This window comes from Phaethon aethereus (assembly GCF_964289735.1).
Source record: "Phaethon aethereus genome assembly, chromosome: Z".
Lineage (NCBI taxonomy): Eukaryota > Metazoa > Chordata > Aves > Phaethontiformes > Phaethontidae > Phaethon > Phaethon aethereus.
The window spans coordinates 13773981-13798580 of record NC_138577.1 but is presented as its reverse complement, the minus strand read 5'-3'; the positions used below and the strand labels follow the sequence as shown (position 1 = coordinate 13798580).

General features: G+C 39.5%; 1 protein-coding gene across 2 annotated transcripts; it reads right to left on the bottom strand.

Annotated features, from left to right (window-relative positions):
* Window positions 1-1040: 1040 nt before the first annotated feature.
* On the bottom strand, window positions 1041-16123 carry TARS1 (threonyl-tRNA synthetase 1; the record flags this gene model as incomplete). 2 transcript variants are annotated; one of them, XM_082013200.1, is made up of 19 exons in its annotated part: window positions 1041-1189; window positions 2493-2602; window positions 3076-3153; window positions 3825-3929; window positions 4047-4147; window positions 6651-6728; window positions 7478-7615; window positions 7709-7871; window positions 8418-8584; window positions 9283-9381; window positions 10259-10405; window positions 10965-11043; window positions 11125-11189; window positions 12048-12165; window positions 12386-12507; window positions 13635-13758; window positions 14566-14756; window positions 15638-15718; window positions 16103-16123. In XM_082013200.1, 19 exons carry the CDS (start codon window positions 16121-16123, stop codon window positions 1041-1043), a joined length of 2136 nt encoding a protein of 711 aa, XP_081869326.1. The 2 variants fall into 2 exon arrangements, with proteins under 2 accessions (XP_081869326.1, XP_081869325.1); XM_082013199.1 differs by having other exon boundaries at window positions 2493-2607; window positions 3081-3153.
* Between the last annotated feature and the right edge of the window lie 8477 nt (window positions 16124-24600).

The window sequence follows — 24600 nt, the reverse complement described above, 5'->3', positions numbered from 1 at the left end:
CCCAAAACCATCAAACACTAAGAAAACCAAACCCTAAACCATTTGATGAGAACTCCTAACCGTGAGATAGGAGTGGCTGCTAATTGAGTATGTGATGCCCTAGACTAGAGGCTTGGGAAGGAAGCATTTCACTATTAAATTGAAAAAAGGCACTGGTCTTAAAAAAAAAATCATTATCCTTTTTAGTTTGGTACATTCTTGTTTCTGCTGTGACATACACAGCCTTACTGAAAGCACAGCTCAGGGATCAGAACTGTTCTCAGGAATCCTGCTTTTCTTAGCTGCTGCTTTGGCCCTGCTATGCCCTACCTCCTCCAGACAGTCCTACCCCTGTTCTACAGCTAGAACGACTTTACCCACAGAGCCAGCACATTTTAGATACTGCCTTTGGAAAAGGGTGTGGCTGGCTTTCGTTAGCAGCGGGGTGCCCTGCAGCAGAGGGCCCCACCTCAGGAGTGTTGCGCAGCAAGAGCCAACATGCTCCCAGAGGCACCAGCCGCTATAGAAGTAGAGACCTCTCTTCAATTTCCCTGTTCACGTGACTGGGAACTGTTCAGAGTCAATATATTTAATTGGGTAAAGGCCAGCAGACAAGACTGCAAGCTATCACTTCCCTTGCTAAACGAGACACTCCAAAAGCTTCTCCAGTGCATGGTTACTATGTGGTTTCTTAAGCCCGAGGTCTTTTGTTTAACTTTCATGAAAAACATCTGTTATCAAAATGTGTTTTATTCTCAACAGAGTAGTTAGAATGCTATAAGTATCCCCGATTAACATTTCCATCTTCCCTTGCAGTCACAGAAAGTCATTTCATGTTATTTCATCTGTCATTGGTCAAAGACCAGGAAATTTTCCTTCAAGATTTGTGAAAAATCAATTTTTACAAAAAGAGATATTTCTGACTAAAGAAAAGTCTCTGCTAAAATCAGCAAGAGGTTCAATGTGAAATATATTTCAAATCTGGTTCAGCACAAAAACTCTGTGTCTAACTGAATTAGGAAAACTAGAATCTTTTTTTATGCCAGGTAGAGCAGATGGTGTTAAAATTCCTCTTCAGCTTGTCTGGAGCGAGAGCATTTCAGTTCCAGCAGTCTCGCCACAGTGTCTGCAACTGTACGCTCACCATGCACCTTATTATCTCGGGTGCGGATGTTAACTGTTCCACTTGCCTTCTCCTTTTCACCAACAACTAGAAACAACCAAGATGCAAAGGAAGGAACTTAACATTTAGCAAGCTCTTTTTTCCCCCCTTTCCCTTAAAACTTAGACTACTAAAATATTCTAAAAACCTTACCAACCAACACATCAAATCCTTTTTTGCCCTTCTCCCAGCTCCCCCCAACTTAGACTTGTAACAGCCAACAGCCTTATTTAATCTCGTATCATTTAATAGGTTTTAGTACGTTATGAATAGCAACTTAGCAAGTATCAGTAAAGAGAAAAATAAACTTAGTAAGTCCAGCTTCACTTATTTCTTATTAGAGAGAACCACAAAGTCAAAACGAGAAATAAACATGGAGTATGCCACTGGCAAAGGTTAGAAAGACAACTTGACTGTAAGTAACTAATAGCTATTTGTTTTCTTTACAGAGACAGCAAGACAGTTTATTGGAAAAGATAATATATGTATGTCTCATCACCAATACAAATTTTATAAAATATTCTTGGAGATAGCTACAGGAGATCGTATTTCTCTGGTACCCAATCTACATTTAGTGGGACAACTCTTTGAAAGAGCCTCTGTAAATAATTTAGGTGAGATTTTTTTCCCCTGATAGGCTGATCATTTGTTTGTGGTCTTAAAGGTAAAATGTGGTTGTGTCTTATCTGTATCATACGCTTGAAGTTTTAAAGAACAAATGAACTTCATTCATGATTCTGTCAATTACTCTGAGGGTAGAGTTTCTGTGTCAAAGGCTTCTTCTACTATAATGGATCCCAGATAGTTCTAGGGCCAATGCTAGACCCTCAGTTTACATGACGTGACTAATGTGATGCTCCAACTTACATACTTCCTGGTCAGTTTCGAATTTTGCCTATATCACCCCCTCGTGGAAGATTTTTCTCCTCTGCATGCATGTATAGCTCAGAAGTGCACCACAGCTGAACACAGTGAAAGGTACTTCTCTTGCTACACTTGAAACAAGAGCATAAATTATTGGAGGGGATGGAAAATCACTTAACAGTCTCACCGATAAAGGGCAAAAGATTTTATGTATGTCCCTACTTTGCTGAGCAGAAGACAGCAAAGTCCTTCTTCTAAAGCAGCAGTAATGCCTTAGGCCACAGTGACCTTATTTCAGTGAAGCTATACAAGCCAGCAATGCCTGTCATGTAGGCGGGAGAGGCTCTCTGGAACAGAGACTCTTAGGAACAAAGTGACCTAAAACACTTAGTACCACTCTTTGCCTTGTTCACAGAAGAAAGATCAGATCCTATAACCCATGTAAGAAGGTCAGCCAGGATAAAGTAACAAATGCACTATACATTACCTAGAATAAAGTTATACTGTGCAAGCTGAGCATTTCTGATCTTCTTGTTCAGTGTGCACCCAGGATCTACATCAATATCTGCCATTAATCCAGCATTGTGGAATTGCTGCCTGACCTAGGAGAAGAAGTATTTAAACTGTCACTACAGGATATTCATGACAATGAACTATTTATGACTTGTAGACTTGTATAGTGTGCTTGAAAGAAATACAGGAAAAGGTCTGCTGGATGCTAAACATGCAAAGACCCATCTTCATCTTTCTTACTGCAAGACGCATACGGGCATGGGAGACTGGAATTTGAAGGTAAGGCAGCTTTTGAGCTAAAGAGAAAAACTAAGTTTTCCAAAAATAAAAGCCTTGCAAAGGTCAGCATTTCTTGTTTAGATACCCTAAATCTATTTCAAGTCCTTTTTAAGGTACAGCTACAACTTCATCACCTATTTGTCACTGTAAGATAAAAATGGTACAATGTAATATGCAAAGACTTGTAACATTTATCTGGGATGAATACTGTTCATCATTAATAACGAAGTATCTCAACTAAATACAACATATTGAAAAACAGCCCCCAAACCATATACATCACCTTTTGAGCATACTCATCACACGTTGGTCCCACTGGTACCACCATTACCTGCTGTGGGGACAGCCAGAGTGGCCTTCAATAAACAAACAAAACAAGTTTATATAGCTTTCAGTATTTTTTTAGTATGAAAAATCCTATTAACAGGACTAAAATCTACAGGAGAGATTCATAAAGCCAGCTGCTTAGGTTGGGCTCAGAGGCGATGACACCCCTATACTCATTAAACTTATCTCCCAAAAAGAACCGAGTTCAATTGCAGTGTGGACAAAAGTACTCTGTAACCTGATTCAAGTTGTGTTTTACAACAGACAACAAATCATAATTGAGATGATGATCTTACTACTAACCAATCATGGGAAAACATTTACTTTATGAGTCTTGTTATAATCAGAGGGGTCATCCCTATCAGGTATTATACTGCAGCAGGTAAAGGAGACATACCTACATAACTGACGTGCTGCAAGGCAGCCCAGCTACAAGAGCAAAGTTAGAGATAAACACCTTGGGCAGACAAGCTGTATGCTGCACCTGCATGATTGGTATCATGCAGAGGCTACCATATGTAGAGTTATTTAGTATCTAAGTAAGGTAAGTAAGGAATTGCACCGTGGTATGCCTATGGCATGTCTCTGTAGCAACCAAGCACAACAAACCCTCTTGATTCTTGAATGCTTGGAGATAAATCTCACTTCTACGTGAAGTGTTTGCTCAAACTGGCATAATAAATCTACTTTACAACATTACCATTTGCCTCCATAGTTTTCAGTTAGAATGGCGATCATTCTCTCCACAGATCCCAAGATAGCCCGGTGAATGATAACTGGTCTTGTCTTGTCATTACCATCATGGCTGTGAAGAAAGGAGTTTTTTTTAAATGTAACGTTTTTTCTTGATGTAAACTCATGCCTGTAAGAGATAGGGAAGTTAGATTATGCAGCAATTAAAACCACCAGCCTCTGTGCTTACCTGACAAAAGTGAGGTTAAATCTGACTGGCAGCTGAAAGTCGAGCTGGATTGTAGCACATTGGTGGTAGCGGCCAATGGCATCTTTAATCTGAATGTCAATCTTAGAAGCAAAAAGACATAAATTTTTACTACAGTTTAAGATACAAGCATGACCCTCTGAAAGCAAACTCACTGTTTTACGATGGAAGGTTTCACTCAGTGCAGAGGAACTATATGTGGTTTTAGACAACAAGCTTTTACTTCAGCCTACATTAGGACTATAACCAATTTGCAGGTTCTGACACAAAAAATGTTACAGCTAAGAACTGGGTGAGCAAGTAGTGAGACCTTACTCCAGGGCAAAACTACACTTAATACCTCAGACTATTTTTTGTGAGTTGCAATGCGTTTTCATGGGCCTTTTCACTGAGTGAATTCAGCAGCACACAAGCAAGTGTAAGTGCAAGATCAGGACTGAATATGTCTCACCACAAATGAGATTTCTTCAGCCTCAAACTGTCCAACTTAACACTCCCTTATTATGCAGTGTTTGAATATTTGGTAGCTTGTTTTATAAATTCAGGGCATGGACATGGGTTGAGAATCCTACTGTTAAATATTCCACTTGCCAGTAGGGATCATATTAATCAATGACACTTGTTCTGACTATGACTATCTACAGTCAAGCCTGTTCTATTACATCTTACACTTTAATCCTGAGTACACTTATGACACAAGTCAGAGCAAGGGACAGATAGAAAATAGTGGATCTACAGTGTCCTGACCTTATTTATCACATTGCTCTCTTATTCATTCTTTTACCAGTATGGCTGTATGTTGGGGCTATGAGCCTTATTTTAATTTATGTATTAAACAAACAGATCAGTGTTTTATTAACTGAAGTTCCAAATGTCTTTCAATTTTGCATTCAGAAGCCAGAGTTTATCATCGTTCAGCTACTCACTAAAGAGCTTGTATCAAAATAAATTATTTATGTCCTTCTTTAATTTCAAATCACCCAGTTACAGAGCAGAAAACAACCCATCCAAATAGTTAAAAGGTACCCTAGATGTAGGGCTTAACTTAAAAATGTAACCGTAACTGGTTTCCATTTAAACCAGTGCAAAGTGCTACATGTTTGCTCACCTTACTTTGGCTAGACCGTATCAGAAGCAAGTATAAGCTTAATTAAGGTCAGCAAAGGTTCCTGTAGATATCTGTCTTCTTTCAAATCAACTAGGGAACTACTAAATGTTGTTTGCATTTCACATTATAAATGATTAGCTGCTATAACATATTTCACCTACAACCCACAAAATTAAGTTGATTCAATTAGCATACAAGGAGAGAAATCAGAAACAGTTTACTAGATCATTGAACATAGACATAAATGTAGTGTAAATCCCTAAAAAACCTACAAGTAACTTTGTAAGATGCTCTGTCCTTATACTCAAAGATACCAGGAAATTTATAGAAAGCCCTATTTAATCTGTGCAAACTGAAGAGACAGCTTAAAAAACAACAAACCAAAAAACACAAAACCAATGCAAAAGGCTTTTTAAATAACAAAACTCACTGGCAACTCAATGCAGCTACAAAACTATGCCAGTAAAAGCAACATTAAAGAAAGTTTAAAAAAAATTATTTAACCAGTAAGCTGGGTTTTTTGTGTTGTATGACTTATGATTCACTTATGGCACAAAGGATTATTTCTAATGCAGCAATTGCTCTGATAACACAGATCTTACAGTGCCACCTTCTGTTCATGTCTCCCACTAAACCAATGATCTCTGTTTAAGCAGAAGACAAATAGTTTATAGATGTAAACTGGGTTTAACTAATGAAATGAGGGTTAAAGACACATGATCACAGGATCACAAAGTATTATTTCTCTCTCAAGTATGTCAAGAGTTTATGTATATGAAAACCCACAAAATTTCAGCCAGACATCATCTCTAAAATGGTATTAGATAACTATAAAATCCCCTCTTCTTAATCCCAGTTTGTACCAGGTCATCAGTTTAAGAATCAGTTTTGTTCTACATCCTCCAGCCAAACCTAAACAGCACCAATGCTTTAGAAATGCATACTGACACTGAAAAAATTTAGTTATAACTAGACTATACATTGGAAAGGAATGTGCAGGAATACAGGTGAAAAATAAAAGTTGTCTTTACAAGGAGATCATAAATAAAACCCAAGAGAATCACCATACTATTTTCTCCCCCTTGCTCATGATAAGATATGAAAAGCATTCTTTGCGTATTAACAGCATTTAGTGTCCATCTATATTTGTTTAATTAACTTAGAGCAGGATGTTAGCTAGATGGAGACTTTGTCTTGGCCAGGTATCTATCTGAAGTCACCTGGCAAACATTGTACACAAATAGATGGCAAACACTTGTCTTTCTGGGATAAGTGACATTTAGCATCATTTTGTAAACACATGACTTTGCAGTATAGCAGATGAGCAGAAAAAACCCCACAGAACAGTATTTGCATGCTACCCCTACTGCCAAGATTACAGTAGTATCAATGGAAAGCAAGGAATTGTATAATTTTCATCTGCCTCATCCAAACAGAATTAAAAGCCTTATCCAGCTGGGGGTTAGCAACATACGAACCTTAGGTCCATAGAAAGCTCCATCGCCAGGGTTTAACTCCCACTTCTCACCAAAGTCATTGAGGCTGTTTTCAAGTTGCTAGAGACAAAGGACACATACACTCAGTGTTTCTCAACCATCTGCTGTCTTTCCGTGTTACCGCGTCAGGTCAGCCTGCTGCTACAGATATGCGACACTACCAAACTCTCAGTACTTCTCAGTTACTGCTGCAACTCATTTATTTTCTGAAAAAAATAAAGTTTTGGAAGAGCCCCAGCTAAAAAAAAAAAAGAATTTAGTCCAAATTTAAACAAACAAAATCAATGCATTCATTTTGGAAGAGGCCAAACAAGCAGCATTAGCTAAGATGCAAGAACTTTTTATGCTAGATTTAAAGTTTGTAGATCATACTGAGAGGGGATCCACCCTCATACACGTAATGTCTATTTCCTGTCCTACCTTCTTGCCAGCGCTGCACCTGCAGGGGCTAACCCCATCCCTTTCATTGTGAAAGCAACCTCACTTTTGGAAGATGACCAAGTCTTATTACAGGGGCTGCCAGAATTGGTTCTCCTCCTCTTTTATTTTTTTCTTAAATTATAAAAAAAATACAAGGAGAAAGAGGGGCAGAGCGAGGCGGGCAGAGCGGTAATTTGATTCTGACATGAAGATTGCTTCTGTATGAAGAACAAGCTATTTCACAGTAGCTGAGCTGAATTGAAGACAGTTACTAAGTTGTATTGCTCATGTCCAGCTGTAACTGTACAGCTCAGAAGGCACTGTGCTCTTACAGGACTTCCAGCTCCAGCTTTGCTTTCATATAAAAAGTTAGTAAGACTACAGGTTACCTTTTCAGCTTGATTCCACACTTCAATATCTCCCAGGTACTTTTCAGGACGAGTGGAGAGATTCAGTTTAAAGGAAAATCCAAAGACATCATATACAGTACGCAAGAACTGCAGACAACTCTTTATCTCCTCTTCAATCTTTATGAGAATAGAAATAAAGTATCAAATACGGAAAAATCAGTTAATCTGATTTTAATACTCTATTATATACTGCTTTTAAGCAGCCCATACCTGCTCCATAGCAGAAAATATGTGAGCATCATCCTGCTGGAACCGGCGTACTCGAGTGAGTCCTGTAAGAGCTCCTGACAGTTCATCACGATGCAGAACACCAAAATCAGCCAACCGTAATGGCAGCTCACGCCATGATCTTGGACGATGATCAAACATAAGGCTGAAGGAAAAGTTAATTACTTGAAACTCATCCAGTATCAAACTTCTGCAAAGAACAGCCAATAAGAAGCAGCCAGTACCTAAGCAGATGCCCATAATTCCAATGACATAATGTGAATACAACCATCATTCACATCTAGTTTTGCCAGGAAAACAAATGCAGATACCCTTTTATAGCCGGTAGGCTTCCTCCACCTCGCAGAGAGAAGATAAAACAGCTCCTAAAACTGAGCATTAAAACCTGAATGCCTGAATTGCCACAAAATTGACAACGCCCCAGTATCTATTTTGGATATCCACGTTTTGCAGTACCAAGGTAAGGTTCTAGTCTAAAACACAGTCACTGTAATGATGGAAAAATTACATTTCTCAACATTTCAAGTTAAGAGAGCACACAGATAACAAGACTCATAATTACATCACTCCTGGCAGCATGTCATATCTGGATACCTGAAGATAGCCGTCTTTACAATTAAGCAGGCAAAAGAAACAGGGTTGTTTTTTTTTAAATCAGCATCATCGTCAACTGGATTTGCTATGTATTTACCAGTGTCCGGGACAGTTCATAGGCTTCAGAGCAAAGATCTCTTTCTCCACTTCAAAGGAAAACATGTTGTCACCATAATGCTGCCAGTGCCCTGAAGTCATCCATAGTTTGCTGTTGAAAACGTTTGGAGTGATAACCTCCTGGAATCCACGTTTTCGATACTCACTCTAAAACAACAGACCCAGTATATAAAACAACCGCTAAAGCAAACAAAAGTAATGGTACTCAGCCTTCAATCTGCAGCCATAAAAATATACAAATGCTGCTCGAGGAAAGGAAAGGAGAGGGAGAGGAGAGGGAATTCAAGCTGGACATGCCAGGATACATCCCTTCCACCAGCACCACCCTTCCCCAAACAATTCCTCTGTAGTAAACAAGAAGAACAAGCTTCCTCCCTGCAAGCAACGCAGCAGTCTCTAATTACTCAATGACACTCGGTAGTACATTGCAGCTCAAATATACAGTAACACAACAGACTTTAAATATTACAACAGGAAGATCAGGATTTTTTTTCTACACATAATTTCATAACAGATGGTTCTACAAGGACAAATTCAGTAAACTATTAAAACCAATCAATACTTATCAGTGGAAAAAATGCAGTATGAGCTTAGCTGTACTATTAGATGTCTAAGAATTCGTATTATAAAGCATCATTATCACTGCTTTAACTGCAGGTATAAAGTATTGATAAAAACGTAATTTAGTAGAGATTGTGACAAGACCAAATCAAAGACACCAGGTTTCTTTAGTTCTGTGGCTCACAGATCTAAGCTACTAAAACTAACTTGAAATGGAGGGCTATTAATACTGTTATATGTAGCGCACTGTTACATATTTTTCTAAAATTAAACAATTTACTTACCCGGATGAATTCAATTAATGTGTTGTAAATGTAAGCTCCTTTTGGCAAGAAAAAACAGCTACCAGGGCTGAGCTCATGGAAAAAAAACAGTTCTTGGTCCTGCAGAAAAATAATATTTGAACAACTTAGTATTTGTACATCAGCTTTTTCACTTAAAATTCACAAATGAGTTACTACTGACTGGGCATCGCTTACCAGTTTTAATTAAAAAAAGCACAATACCAATAGCTTAGATGCATTTTCACTAGTATTTGTATCTCCATCAGTACTTATAGAGGAAGGAGATTGTTCAGTTTCCTGTTTCATTACTGATGGTCCAAAACTTCACATTTATGTGTAACTCCTAACTGTGCCCCCACAGCTCCATTTGGACATTGATAAGTAACGATTAGTTCTGCTTCTGCAGCTCTCTAATTATTTGCCCGTCAGCTGAATGTGTGAACCGTAGTTGGCTAATGTTTTGACAAACTGTTCACATGCTCGAGGACTGCATATAGTGAATTCTTCTGTATATTTTCCTGATGTCCTAGCAACCAACCTTGTTCAAGACTATCAATTACCTGACAGGGGTTTACATCTAAAAAAAAGGCCAAACAAAAATGTATTATGGATTCTGAAATCACACAGAAGAAAAGAACTGTGAGTGAAGTGGATGCAGCAAACTGCATAAGAACGAGCACTGCCTGCACAATGAAGTGTTCATGATTTGCAGACCGAAGTCTTCATATTCTGTTCTGACTGATTTGTGGAGTAAGGGTGTCACCACGTTTAAAACCGTGACAAGTCTAAAGAGAAGTTATTTCCTTTAGGACTTCTGATGCTCTTCAAAAGTACCTGACTTTGCAACTCGGCTGAAAATACAATTGTGTCACACCTTGGCTGCAGCAGCAAGTATATGCTGTCTTCCAGATGCTTCAATTAAGGGGTTCCATCCACACAGTGTTTGTGAAATACATTACCAGAAAAACTGTCTCACCCGCCCAATTTTTCTGTGATCTCTGCTTTTAGCCTCCTCCTGGAATTTCTCCCATTCCTTCAGCATTTTTGCATCTGGGAATGAAATTCCATAGATCCGCTGGAGGGATTCCATATCAGCCTTGCCTTCCCAATAGGTAGAAGAATTCTGCATGCAAAAAATAAATGAAAAAATGAAGAAAGGAAGGAGTCTCCACGTTTTACTACTACTGCCTGCTATGAAAAGACATACAATTATTAATAAATGACTATACTTACTGTGGAACAACTAAGGCACAAGGAGTTTTAATCTTAAATTCAGAGACTGATTAGAAAAATCCAGAAAGAACCGGTGAACAGAATATGCAAAAATAGTTTCAATATCCCTCTCGTCTTTTTTTTTTAGCTTATCTGCTCTCTTTGTAGCCATCCTGTTCCTACTGTTTATTCACACTCAGCTATAACCATCAGCTGAGCCAAAACTATAAATTCCAGTTGATACAGTTCAACTAAGCCTTAAGCCACACTCATGTTCCCACCTGTGCTGGACATGCAGTTGGGCTTCATACCATTTGAATACCATTCTAGCACACAACCCTTTCCCAATTTGTTACGCTGAGTTTTCAGCCAGGTTACCCATTTCACACTGCCTTTTTGGATAAGCCACCATCGTATTGCCGAAAGACAGCAACGTACTTTCAGTGAAAACATTTGTCCAAGGCACTTACCTTATGAATTTTTATGGTCTTTATCTTGCCAGTGTGTCTGACATGAGGCCCTCTGCATAAATCTATCAAGGGACCACACCTAAGAATAGGAAAACATTTATTTGGTATATTTCATTCTACAAAGTTATATCCAGCAATATTATGATGCATGAGTAATTACCTGTATACTGTTGTCGTTGGAGTATTGACCTTCTCATTCAGGATGCGACACTTGAATTTATTATACTGAGAAGAAAAGCAGCACACATATTTGTTAACTCCTTGTTATATGACAGAACTGTCCAGCAGTTCAAATTATTTGTAAATCTGATGCTATGCTGCATCAAAAAAGCATTATAAAAGACAGACAGACAGTCAGCTAGTGGAGCAAGCTGCCCAGAGAGCAGGTTTTATAGTCTCCTTCCTTAGAGGTTTTGAAGGCCCAACTGGACAATCCCTGAGAAACCTGGTCTGACTTCAGTGTTGACTCCATGCCCTGTGCATGAGATTGGACTGGAGACCTACGGAGGCACCTTCCAACCTGCATGACACTATGATTCTCCTGATGTCCTGACAGTGAAAACTGAGTAACTTCTACCTTAGGAATGCCAGAAAATTATTTGCAGCTAGGTACTAAAGAGAGAGGATCAACTTTTAGTGTTGCTTGGACTTTCTCAGAAGTGCTCATTCTAAAAAATGTTTTACAAAGTTTTCTGAATGCATCAGCACATGCAGTTACAGTGTTACCACAGCATTTTACTAACAGCCAATATATATAGGCATATAAGACAACTGCACGTAATATACTGCAAATTTACATCTGTAGGAAATAGATTAAGAATGTGGCCATCCTTGCCACCCAAGGCAAGAATGTGAATTCTTACAGAAGAAAATCTAATGCACATTCCCAAGAACCTAAAAATTATATCTTTGCTCATTTTTTTGGTTAAACATCACAAATGAACTTATAACAACGTATCAACTTAAAAAGTTAATTTGACAGGCCTTCCTATACCACTAACAGAACATATGGCTAAAGTTATAAATACTTGAAGAATAACTATACTAACACGATGCTAGAAACAACCTCCTAAAACTACCTACCTTAAACATTTCAAGTAGCGTATCCTTCTTAACTTCCAGTCTTTCAAAGGCTTGTTTTTCCTTCATTATCTTTTTGCATAACGTTTCCAAAGAAGAGAAGTCATTACTTGATACACCCCTAAAATAAACACACACAAAAGTGAATCATAATTGCTTTCACTTGCAATTTCTGATTCAGTTGCAATGCACTAGCTTGTGGATGGGACGCGCTGCAAAGGATAAAGGAATCTGCAGTAGTGCAGATGACTTTGTTGCAGGAACAAGCAGATTACAGAAATTTTGCTGTGACTGCTGTCCGTCCCCCTTCGACTCCTACAAAAGAAAAATATAAAACCTACCCTTCCTCAAGGAACATGTCATAATAAAATCCATTTTCTATTGGTGGGCCATAGCACAAACAGCCACCATAGATTCGCTCCATAGCTTCACCCATTATGTGAGCGCTCGAGTGCCAGTATACCTAATGGAATTAAAAAAACAGAGGGGATGAGTCTGAATACACACAATGCATTTCTGGGTATTTTATTTAAAACCTTTTCTGAAACACTTGCTTTTAAGTGCAGTGTTGATGCAGATCTCACATCAGAGCAGTCTGCAGAACAGAAGTGACCTGTTCAGCAACACTCTCATCCTAAGCATCAGTATTTCCAAAAGGTAACACTGGAAAATTGTTGACACAGCCTCGTAGCAAATAGACCTTATTTTCAACTATTGTTGAAATGATTCAATTATTGTCAAGAAGTCAGTCAACTAATTCAGAAACTTGTTTTTTTAACTGAACTTCAATCAGTCAGCTCTGCATAAAGAGCAAAACGTGCACTTTCAACATAAGGCTGTGGTCCTAATCTGAAGATTTTATGCATCAGAAATCCTGCGCTGAAGTACAACAGTTCATAAAGCTAAAAATTACACTCCATCTTTAGTACAACTGAAGTTTTGACAAATTAAAACCAAATCTATAGGACTCAGTCTGCTTTTACTTGCACGGACCAGAAAACATAAATCTCACAGGAGCCTTCATTTAGCCAATATGAAAAACCTAAGTTTGAATACAAGACCTATGTAGTTAAGTTTGACTGACAGCTTCTTGTACCACATGATTTTTTTCTAAAGACAGTATTTACAGATTTACTGGATATCCACACTTATCTGAATGAGCAGCCAAAACAAAGTACATACTTGTGCATGTACAAAGCAAAAGATCAGCCTACTCGGTACTTTTATGATTGCACGTAGACAGTACTTTTGCACTCAGTATTGTTTTCAAAGTCACTGCTGAAGAGGTCAGTTCAAAATACCTACTTTACATTAACATGAAGGTTGCAAATATAAAATTTTACTGAGAACAGACTTGACATAAGCTACAGCAACTGCTAGCAGACTTAGCTGCAAATACACAGCAGAATGTACACTAGCCGCAGTACCCCAACTCCCTTGTAAGGAACTATTAGAAAATGCAGAGGTACTTGGACAGCAAACCTGTTCCCTCCTCCTCACCTTGTGAACACAGCAAAGATGCAAATAACTACTCCAGGCTGAGTTTAATGCAAATCCAAGGGCAAACAAATTTTGGTTGAAGATACTCACTGCTTGAGCCTCTTCATCTTCAAACTTAAGCAGCTCCAGGGTACAATCTTCCTCCAAAGGACGGTCTAGATCCCAAACCATCTTGTTCACTTTAGCAATAACAGTGTTGTCAGCTAAGCTCTGACTACAGAATAAATACACAGTATGTAATCTTTTGAAATCAGCAAATAGAAGTTCCCCAAATTTGCCCTCCACATTGAGTAAGATTTTCAGGAGTGCTCAGAGTGGGTAAGGTGCCGTATATAAATTCCAAATAAAAAAGCAGTTTATCCAGTCTTGAATATTTGTGAGAATCCTACTCACATCTCAGAGGGAAGAAAATCATACTATATACTTGACATTCATACATTAATTAACATATTTGGCTTAGAGGCAGCCACCTCAAAGCACTAACCTGACTTCAAAATCCTACTGCAGAAAAAGACAGAGCTACTCCACAGCAAGTCTGAGTAACCTGGCAACGTGCAATGCTCTTTTTGATGGGTATCTGCCATGCAAGTAAAAACACAGTTAAGTGAAAGATACTCATACTGTTAACTCTCTCTGAAATCACCCAGCAATCATCGTCCCCAGGTCAATGCAAACCAGCTTGCATGTGCTAACATTCAATCTGATAAGAGTAAATTTATTAGCAAATTAGTGCTTAATGCAATGACAGTACTTGCATGAAAAATATGCAAGAAATGTGTGTCTAAAAGATCTCAATTATAGTCTTATTTAGTTTTAGAAACTGTATCTTCATAAGGCAAAAAAATTACACTCCAAAACTAGAACCCTATTGGTTACCTCCAGTTTATTATACACAAGATGCCTTGAGAAGAGTTGGGATAAATGACTAAAGAGAGAAATTATACATAACCCGTACCCTCACAGCCACAACCTTTCAGAGCTGACTGAAAATGAGCGAGTGTGTCACAGAATAGAATCATACCTAATTCCGCAAGCGATTTGATAAGGAGTAGTCTTCCAGGATTCAGCATCAACCTGCTTGCCATCAGGTAATGTAACTTTAATGGGTTTACTGTCATTTGCAGCTCTTTCTGCAAGGAGTGCATCATGTTCAGCTTTAAGTTTATTGTACATCTCTAAACGCTCATTGATAAATGCAGGCCAGGGATTCAGCTACATATAATGAATAAAGAGAAAGGAAAAAATCAATAGGTCATTGAGAGTAATCTGGTATTGCATTATGTCAACAATGCAAACAGAAGAGATATACTTTTCACAAGCAGGTATATGACCATATCTATATATGTGCTATATCTAACAAATAACCATTCTTATTACAGATTAATTATATAGTATTAATTATATAGTAATGTTAGAAGACTTCAGCTTAATGAAAACTATTACTTTGAAATGTACCACTGTACACCTGTTTAACAAATCACACATATGGTAATAAGCTACTACATAGTTTATTAAACACCTGTTTAATAAGCTACACAAGGATAATAATCAATTTGAAAAGACTGTAGAAGTTCAACATAAAAATAGATTTTGCTTATTAGGTCAAAAAAACTAAGGGCACACCTCTACTCTGAGACAGCAACTGACTCCAGTCTACATGTCATATAATGCCATCGGGGCTATCAGCTTGGGCATAACCAAGTTTATACAGCTATGCAGTTGGCTCAGGATTAGTGCTGGGCAGCAGCTGGCCTTCTCTGTGCACAGTCAGAGAGATCTGTGTTTACCCACCATGACGACAGAAAAGACGAAGCACCTTATGCCCGCTTTCCTCACCCCAGAGTTCTGCTGCCTACCTCCTGGAGCACACAGAGGCACAGTGAAAAGAGCAACTATGGAAATCATAGCTGCTCTCCCATTACACAGGTGTAAAAAGCAACTAAGTCACTTCATGGAAAACTTTAGCAAAATAAAAAATAGTGGGAAAAGGAGTAACTGTAATGCATGACAAAACACTTCAGAGGGATAAACTCCAGCAGTACGCAAGACCGCATCTTTCAACCCCCCCCCGCCACGGCACAAGGGCAGCTCACCTCCGTCCGCCCTCCATCGCCGGCCCCTTCCTTCACTTTTTTCTTTCCGCAGTCTGCCTTTTTTTCTTCCCCAGCATTCACCTGAGGAGGGCGAGCACCATTTCTTCATTCTCTAGCAGTCACTCACACCCACGGCGCTTTAACTCCCCCAGCCAGCTCCACACACCAGCGAAGGGACCCGAGCCCTTCGCCCCGGGCAACGCCAGCGCAGCTCCCTACTCTACCTTCAGGTAAATCCCACCGCCCTTCCACCCTGCTCCCTCGGAGATGGGGAAACACCCGGCGCCCCACTATAAGAGTAAGGGGGAAGAGGCCTAGCTCCCTCCTGCCGCCAGCAGTCGTCCTCCTGACGGCCGACCCCCCTCCAGGCCCGAAGAAGGGGGTGCCCCGCCTCAGGACGCCCTCCGGCCCGCGGAGGAGGGAGCCAGAGCTCCGGCGCGACCCTCGCCGCGGTACCGGGCCCACCTGGCAGTCAGCACCCGCCATGGCCGCACGCGGAACCTCCCGGCGCAGCGGGGAGGGGGCGGAAATGGCCCCGCGCAGGCGCCTCTCGGCTTGCGCAGCTGATGCAACCGGGGGCGGTCGCACTGACGCGGCCTGAGTCGCGGGGTCCGGCCAATGGGGCCAGAGGGCCACGCCGGGCCGCCCTGGGGTGTGTGGCCGGGGCGACGGCGCAGCAAGGGTGGAGGCGGCCTGTGAGGGGCCCCAGCAGTTCAAGATAGCGGAGACCCTGTCAGCACCCATGGGGGTTTGAAAGCGGGGCCGCGAGGCCCGTGTCCCCATACCCCCGCGCCTCTCGCTGCTGCGGGGAGAACGGTACCCAGCCTTCCCCTGCCAGCATGGCCGTAGGGCCCCACGAGGGTGGCAAGGAGGCTGAGGGACGGGGTGGCACTCGGGGAGACCCAGCTGCCATTGCCCTGAGGCAGAGATTCAGTCAAGGATGGATGAACGAATGGGAGCACTCTTTGCAAAGGAGACTAAAATAATCAGATTGACCAATCTCTGATTTCCCGGGAGGCGGGGATAGTGGAAGAGATTCTTGGGAGAATCTGTCAGACCTGCACAGCAGGAGTGCGGCTGATCTTAGCCCCGTCCTGAAGGGGGGCTCAGCGTCAGGGGGTTGGAGGCTACCGACATCCCTAAGAACAGGCTGTGATATTCAGGCACAAGGCTTTTTGCTTTGTAGCCATGCTTTCCTCCCCTTCTCTCCCAGCTGTTCTTTTTATATAATTATATTTTCATTTAGGAAGGTTACTTTCAGCACATTCTCATGGTGGCCCTGGGCTTGCAGAGCGGCATGTCCAAAGGCCCATGGTGTGTTTGATGAATTTGTACAGTAGCCTAGTTTTAAAAAAGGTGTTTATTACAAGATTTCATGTTTTCAAGAAATCCTGGCATACGAACCTTACTTTGAAGTGTCCAGATCAGGGGTGAGGGCTATGGCTTGCCTTGGACCTTGGCCAACTGCAGAGTACCTGACACTTCTGCCTCCTGTAACAGCCGCTGCTTCTTCATCTGCAATAATGATCAGGGATTTTAGAATGTTTCAGTTGGCTAAAATGTGCTTAAATGGACATCAGAGCACCTCACACCCCACGGACTTAAGTACTGCAAGAAAAAGTTCAGGAAAAATGGGCAGTTTTGTATAGCTTTCCAACAGCAGTTATGCAGGGCTGAAGGATGGTTGAGAGAACATCACCACATTACTTGACCACAAATGCAAGGGCCTAAAAAATTATGTAAATGTTTTTATATTTTTTTAAATATTAAACCAGGAAGTTGTAGTCAATATGAACTTAAACACAGAATCAGGTCTAGACCTGAATAATTTATTTGCTGTACAAAAGTAAAATACCAGCAGCATAAATATTGGCAACAACATTTCTTAAACAGCTACATTTAATAATATATGCAAGATGTTGTGTAGCAACACAATGTTTAGTAACAGAAAGGATATTTCTTTTTAAATAATTTTCAGGTTTGCAATATCTTCTAAAATCTTTCAGTGGCTAAGAGACATCACATTGCAAAATCTACAGATAAATTATCTAACCCCAAAATGAAGAAAACCTTGTACTGATACTATTAGAGAAAAGATGATTGGGGATTTCAAAAGCCATCGGGTGAACTGCGGGAGAACTGTCCCTTTTGCCAGAAGATGGCAGCAGCGAAACATGCTGCGCTGGTAAGACGCTCATTCTGCAGGATCCCCCGCTCACAGCTCTTGGCTTTAGAGAACAGGGTTTATGGCACAAAATACAAAACTGAATGACTGTTTTACTGGCTTCGCTCTTAAACAGCGTATTTAAAGATGTGTTAACTGAACTCAACCGGACTCTAAGCCAATGTAAATTGATTTCAGTGCTCTTTAATGATTATCACCAGGTGAATGAATGGATGTTTCTGCTTCATTTGAAGTTTGTTGGAAAAAACATAGTCAGAAAGTTCGATTGGAATGGCAGTGTTGTTTGGCTTATATTTTGTTCGGGAAAACTAAAAATCAAAATGAAGTTAAAATCAAAATTTGAAAAAATAATCAAAATTTAAGAAAATAAAATATAAAAAAAAGCTAATCAGAATTTTAAAATGGAGACGAGAATAAAAAAATAGTGAGAAACAAATGGTAAATGAACATACAAAGAACTGAGGAAGGGGAAACAGATGATATTTTAAGAAAAATATTTCACAACCTGTACCACATTTACACCAGTTACTTGCACCAGCTGCTCTAGGGAAACCCATCTAACTTGTGCTACAGCACGGGCCTTTCTGTAAAATGTCTGGGTTTGTTTATATTTGGTGAACATTAAATCAACCCTATTCACTGTAGAGTATTTCCTAACTTTGCAAACTCCCAACTAATTTGAAAATCAAACTTTATGAAAGCCACCCACTTACATCCAGTGTTCAAAATGTATCATTTGAGTTCAAGGCCTAATGGATTTCTGTGAGCCCACACCAAGCGAAGAGCTATCAGCTCCCATTACAAAATCATGCAAATACAGGAATCTCAGCTTTGAGAATTGAAATCTTTTTGTGCTGTTTTCTGCTGTATTAATTTCACCTGGGCTGATATAACAAAGCAGTAGACTTCTTATAAATCCAGTATAGCAAGCTTTGAAACCTAGATTAAGAAATTTAACAACACATGAAGTTAAATAAATAAATGAAGTTGACATTAAATTAAAATACCTGTGAAAATAACAGAAGTCCTGAATCCTGGATGATTTTTTTTTTCTTTCCTTTTTCTGTAGTAAAACTAGATTTGGCTTTCTTCTTCTTCATAACAAACATAACAATGATAACTCATTTCCCCTGCATCTCAGATTTACCCCTACTGAACTTGGCTACCAAGTTTTAGCATACTTATAGTGGAGTCAACAATATTTTGCTATCTCACATTATGAAAAGTAGTAGGTGTGCATACATTCAATTAAACTCAGGTCTCTACTGTGTTCTTTTCATAGAGCTCATACATTTAATTTTGGGGGGCACATTATTAACCCAACTGATATATCTAGGATTAAGATACTTTTCCAAATCTTTGCCTTTAGGATAAACTGTCCCCCTTTTCACAGTATTACAGCAGATTACTCCTATTTTCCCGTTGCACCTAAAGACATAAAACCGTTGTTTGTTTTTCATTTAAATCTTTTTTGGGTACTGGTCTCAGAAAAAAGATGTGCTGTCTGCAGTTGTGTGGATCTGTGACTCCCACTCTGGTCTCCACTCTCAGTCTTGTGACTAGGCTGTGAGACTGGGATTCAGAGCTCTGGCCTTCCATTTCCTATTCTTTGGTTAATATAAAACAGTGAGGCAGCAGTCATTTAAGAAGGCAAATAAAATCTTAGCAATTTCATATACTGAGGAGGAGGGCTGATAAACCGAAAAAAATTAAAATCACATGTCCTTAACTGTCCTTAATCATGACTTAAACTATTACAAAGAACTAATGTTAAAAATCCAATTGATACAACACTTTCCCCAAACTTCTGGCTCTTGGATGCACCCTTGTTTTTTGTACCTAAATTTAAACTAACTTTTACTATAACTGAACATCACCAAGCTATTCTAGTGTATAAAATCTTTTTGCTCATATAATGGAATTTTGCATAATCCAAAATACAGTTTTGGTAACCTTTTCTCCCTAACAAAGAAATATTATGGTACATTTTAGTGTGTTTAGTTTTCCACAAAAAATAATTAGCCTGATGAGACATCCTTCTGGATACTCTTACCAGAAAAAGTAGTGATTTGTGTGTTACAGAGACCAAACTGTTCCTTCATCTTCTCTGTGGGCAGTCTCCTCCATGCCATGGCATGACGTGGCACATGGAGGAATTTCCTACATAATGCGATTAGAAGCAAGGGATGCATTTCTGAGTCACTCATTTGGTACAGTCCATAACCATCGATTTTCCAACTTCAATTTCTTACTCCAAACAATCTCCATCATACTCCATAGCACTGGAAATGATCTCCAAATACCAAAGGACAAAAAATTCTTGTATTAGCTTCTCTTGCAAGTGCTCCATCAGACAATTTTCAGCGGAAATGACAGACAACACAGAGAAAGCAGATGTTGCATTCTAGGGTCTTGTTTCCTTTGACCGTATTTTTCATTGCAGTTATGACTTAATTTCACACATTTACAGTGAAATTTATTTTATTTGCAAAGTATGTTCTGGGTTTCTCTTTTTAGCCATGACTCAAATGTTCTGGTGATCTTCTCACAACCATCCCATTTTAATGACGTTTCGTGGACACAATCCAGTAACATTACTTCAAATAAAGAAACACATGAAAGCTGATGAAAACAGGGACATCTTAACTGTGAATTTTATCTAACCGCTTGTGACAAGTTATATAAAGTCTTTTTTCTTTGTGTTCTCTTCACTTGGAAGTATTTGGAATTTTATGAAAACTAATACTAAACTGGTAAATCATTTCAAGGTTTTATAACTACACAGATAGAGGACAGAATACTCTCCGTAGCAGTAGCTGCCAGAAGATGGATTCCTAAGGGACTCCATTGTTAGATGCTGATCAGAGGAAAAAGATATTCCAAGGGGAGATACAAGGGGGTTTTTTATTCACAGTTTACCTGGAAGAATGGGATGGGACATCTTGGCAATAGCATGGAAAAGAAAAACAACTGATCACTATCTTGAAAACATCTGCTCCATATGGAGGGACCACAACATCTCCTTTCAGTCTTCTCTCTCCTAGACTAAGCAAACTTAACTTTTGATCCTGTCTCAGGGGGACACACTTCCAGACTCTGGTTCTTCCCTTCTGAACTCTCCAGTTTTCCTGTGTCTCTCTCAAAACCAATAATGCTCAAAAGCAAACATAGCACTCCTGCAGAACAGAGAGGGCTATTGCTCAGACCTAACATACAGCACTTCAGCTAATATACCAGCATCATTTTCCTCACTCGCCTTCAGTTCGTGGGCCTTTAGGATGAGCAGAATCTTTTCTGCAGCTCTGTTCTGTACTCTATTCTGCTTTTCTGTACACTTTCCTGATGGGCAAAGCACTGGACGTTATTAAATTGATTGTTTGACTTCAAACTACCTCTCCAGTTTGTTATGATCATCAAAATTTTAAAGTATGTGTCAGCCCTCTTTCATCTTGACATGTTCGCAGATTTTTAGCATGTACTCTTTCCTCCTTCATACACCTAATGACTTATTGGACAAGAACCAAACAAAGGCTGAAATCAGATTGAAATATCCTTCTGGTTTAACACAGGCTGACTGATAGCCGCTCTAAAGTACATGTTTTTCAAACATTTATGCCAGTTTCATCTAATCATGCAAGTGGTCAGTAAACTAATGCAATTTATACTAATACAGACCTTTTTGTTTCAATAAAGTCATTATCGTCACACCTAGCTGCACTTCTTACTGCTCTCATGTCTCTCTGATATCTCCCCATTCATTTGTCACGATTCTGGCTCTGCCTTCATGTGATTCTCCCATACCTGGAAAGCACTGCATTGTTCATATGTGGCACGTACTCACACTGCCTATGCTGCTAGGCTCTGTACATAAAGCTTTCCTTTCACAAATATCATAGGGTCAATCGCCCCTTTAAACGAGGGTACTGTTTAATGTTGGCACAAAGGGTAAGCCACAAGAGAAGGAAAGATGGTAAAAAAAGATATTGTCTACATATATGTTTATTTTATCTTCTAGATCACCTAAGCCCAATATGCCATCTTAGGTCCAGCTGCTTTGGGATAAGAAATTTGTTACTGCAGCTCACCTGGAGCTATTTTCTGCACTACACCAGAAATTATCACCCCCTCCAGTCTCTTGGCATTTCTTCATGTGGAGCCGCTCCTTGGCCTCGTTTAGCAGAAACACCTTTTACACTCAAATCATACTGGCAGAATTGGGGTAAGCAGCAGCTACACATGCAGTTGTCGTGGCATATCTAGAAGGGCAGTGAAGTCTGGCCACAGGACCCAGCCAGCCAGACAGCTAGGGGCTGGAAACCAGTCCCCAAAGCCTCTTCTTTCAGACCAGCTACTGCCAGAATGAATATGACCTCTAGCCTTCTTTTTTCCCCTGTTTCTTTTGATTCACGACAATCCAATTGATTTCAGCAAGAACAGTTGTACACAAAAACCAGAACAGTTCCACTTGAGCTACATATTACATTGGGGTGTTGCTCTGCTCTGTTCTACATTGGACCAGGTCCTGACTGCCTTTGAGATTAAAAAAGTTGGCCAAACCCATCTTCCTAAAAAGATCTGTCTAGCTTTAAAAACGAATGGTGCAACAATTGAAGAAAAAAAGAATTAAAACCTGATATTTGCTGTCCTTGTTTTCTTATGTGAAAGCTGCTGGGAAAATTTAAGAGGAGAAAAGAGGTGTAAAACTGCTACTTTTTCAGAAAGAGGTCTAATTCTTGCTAACATTTCCACAATTGCATGTTTGCTCTTTCTGTCTGCTTTGGCAGCAAAAGATGTGAAAGAGGTGGGTTGTTTTTTTTACAAATATGGGAATGTTTCCGTCCTTTTGACCTTAGTCTACAAGTGCACATACAGGAGAATGAGTTAAACATTTTCAAGCAGTAATTGTTTTTGTGTGTGTGTGTATGTCATAAAAGCACTTACTCATGATGCCAGCAAAAGCAAAACACTCAACTAACGGAAAGTAGCAGTAGAGTCTTAGGAACATAAAGAAGATGTCACTTCCTAGAGGTTGGTTAGTGCACAAATGAAGCCACACTTCCAAAATACCTCTGTCTTTGCAGAGAGGATGAAGACACCTCCATTTCCTCTTCTTCTGCTTCTGTCAGCTTGAACAAGTGATCTGTTCTGCAATGCCGAGTTCCTGCCTCCTAGCAGGAACTAGAACCTCTATCCTTTTTTTTGTAGACCTCTTACCCATCTCAGTCAAATTAAGTGACATTAACTAATGTATGAAATGAACCGTTCTTCATTAAGTGTCAGATGTCCTCTTTTGACTTGCTTTGGTGCATAACACTTTATTGACTACTGCTATCCCACTCTTTTCTCTGTGCTGTTTTCATTACTCTGCCGTGTCTTCCTCCATCCACTTATCTGTTCCTTCAGCCTTTCTCCTCTCTTGGTAATCTTATGTGTTCCCATTCCATTCATGTGATGTCATTTGTCATAACAAATGACAAATGTGTATTCCACCAAGTCCATACATTAATTTTTTATCACTTAGTGCTTTAATAAGATGGAAATGACAGAACTCCCGAAGCACATATTTTTAGTTAATGAAATATTTAAAAAATCTACTCACTGGAACAAGATCTGCCAATAGTATTAAAAGTGTCTTTTTCCATGCTTTTGCAATAATTTAATCACTAATTAACATGCAAGAGAAAAGACATACAGAGATTTCAGTGCTAATGCCAATTCTAAAGAGTTCGTGCCTCACGTCTCTGGCAGCTTGCCGCTGTCCTTTCAGATCTCTTGCTCTGCCATGCCGACACAACTGCAAACCATATCAATGAACTGATCTGGCTTAAAAATTAATCCACATTTTCCCTCAGAATATTTTTAAAGATTAATCAGTTCCTGGGCTGATATTACTATGTAAAGTGATACTGCCTGTAGTGCTGAACATCCAGCCAAAGCATAGATGTCTTATGTTATGAGACTTCTGTTCCATTTATATGGGAATACATGTGAAAGTAGCACATCAAGATAGTTCCTGTTTTGAGGTTAAAACATAACAGCAATCCAACTCTTTGGCTGACAGTGGAACTGGGATGTCTGATCCCAACTCTGGTTTTGAGGGGCACATGACAATTTTTCTAATATGTCTTTTACAAGCAATATGGGTACCTATTGTAGACTTAACTAAAACTTGAGCAGAAATTATCTTTGCTATCCAAAGCCTTTTAAGTACTCTTGACAGAATTGCTATGGTGCTGGTAAGGCACAGCAAACGTTTGTACTTCAGCACTTGCTACTTATCTCAAACTATGATGTGGTTCTTCGATGGAGACAAATGCACGAGGAACAAGGTTGCCATTGTTCTGTGCACTTCAGGGGTGATCATCCAAGATTTACACTAGCAAAATCCTGGGGCCAAATTTTGTAGGTGTTGTTCTAAGACATGGAAATTAAAACAAAAGTGAAAATCACAGATTGATTGATTGTTGATCCAGACCAATATGTTTTATCCTTCTAATTTAGTTTGGTTGGCATAAAAGGTCTGTTCTATACCCAGATATTATCTGTAAATATAGAAACTGGTTGCCTAGAAAAAGTTAATCTTTCTTACAAATCCAATGTAGCCTAGGTGGAAGAGGAAGGTGCATTTTGGAGAGAGGCAATATAAGTCCAAGGTACTTTATAAGGTTACACTTTTAAAAAGTATGCAATAATTGCTTTCTAAATATTACTCTCATCTCTGAAAGTACTTGGAAAAACAGAAGAAGTGTGGGGTTACTTTGTTTAAATCGACCATAAA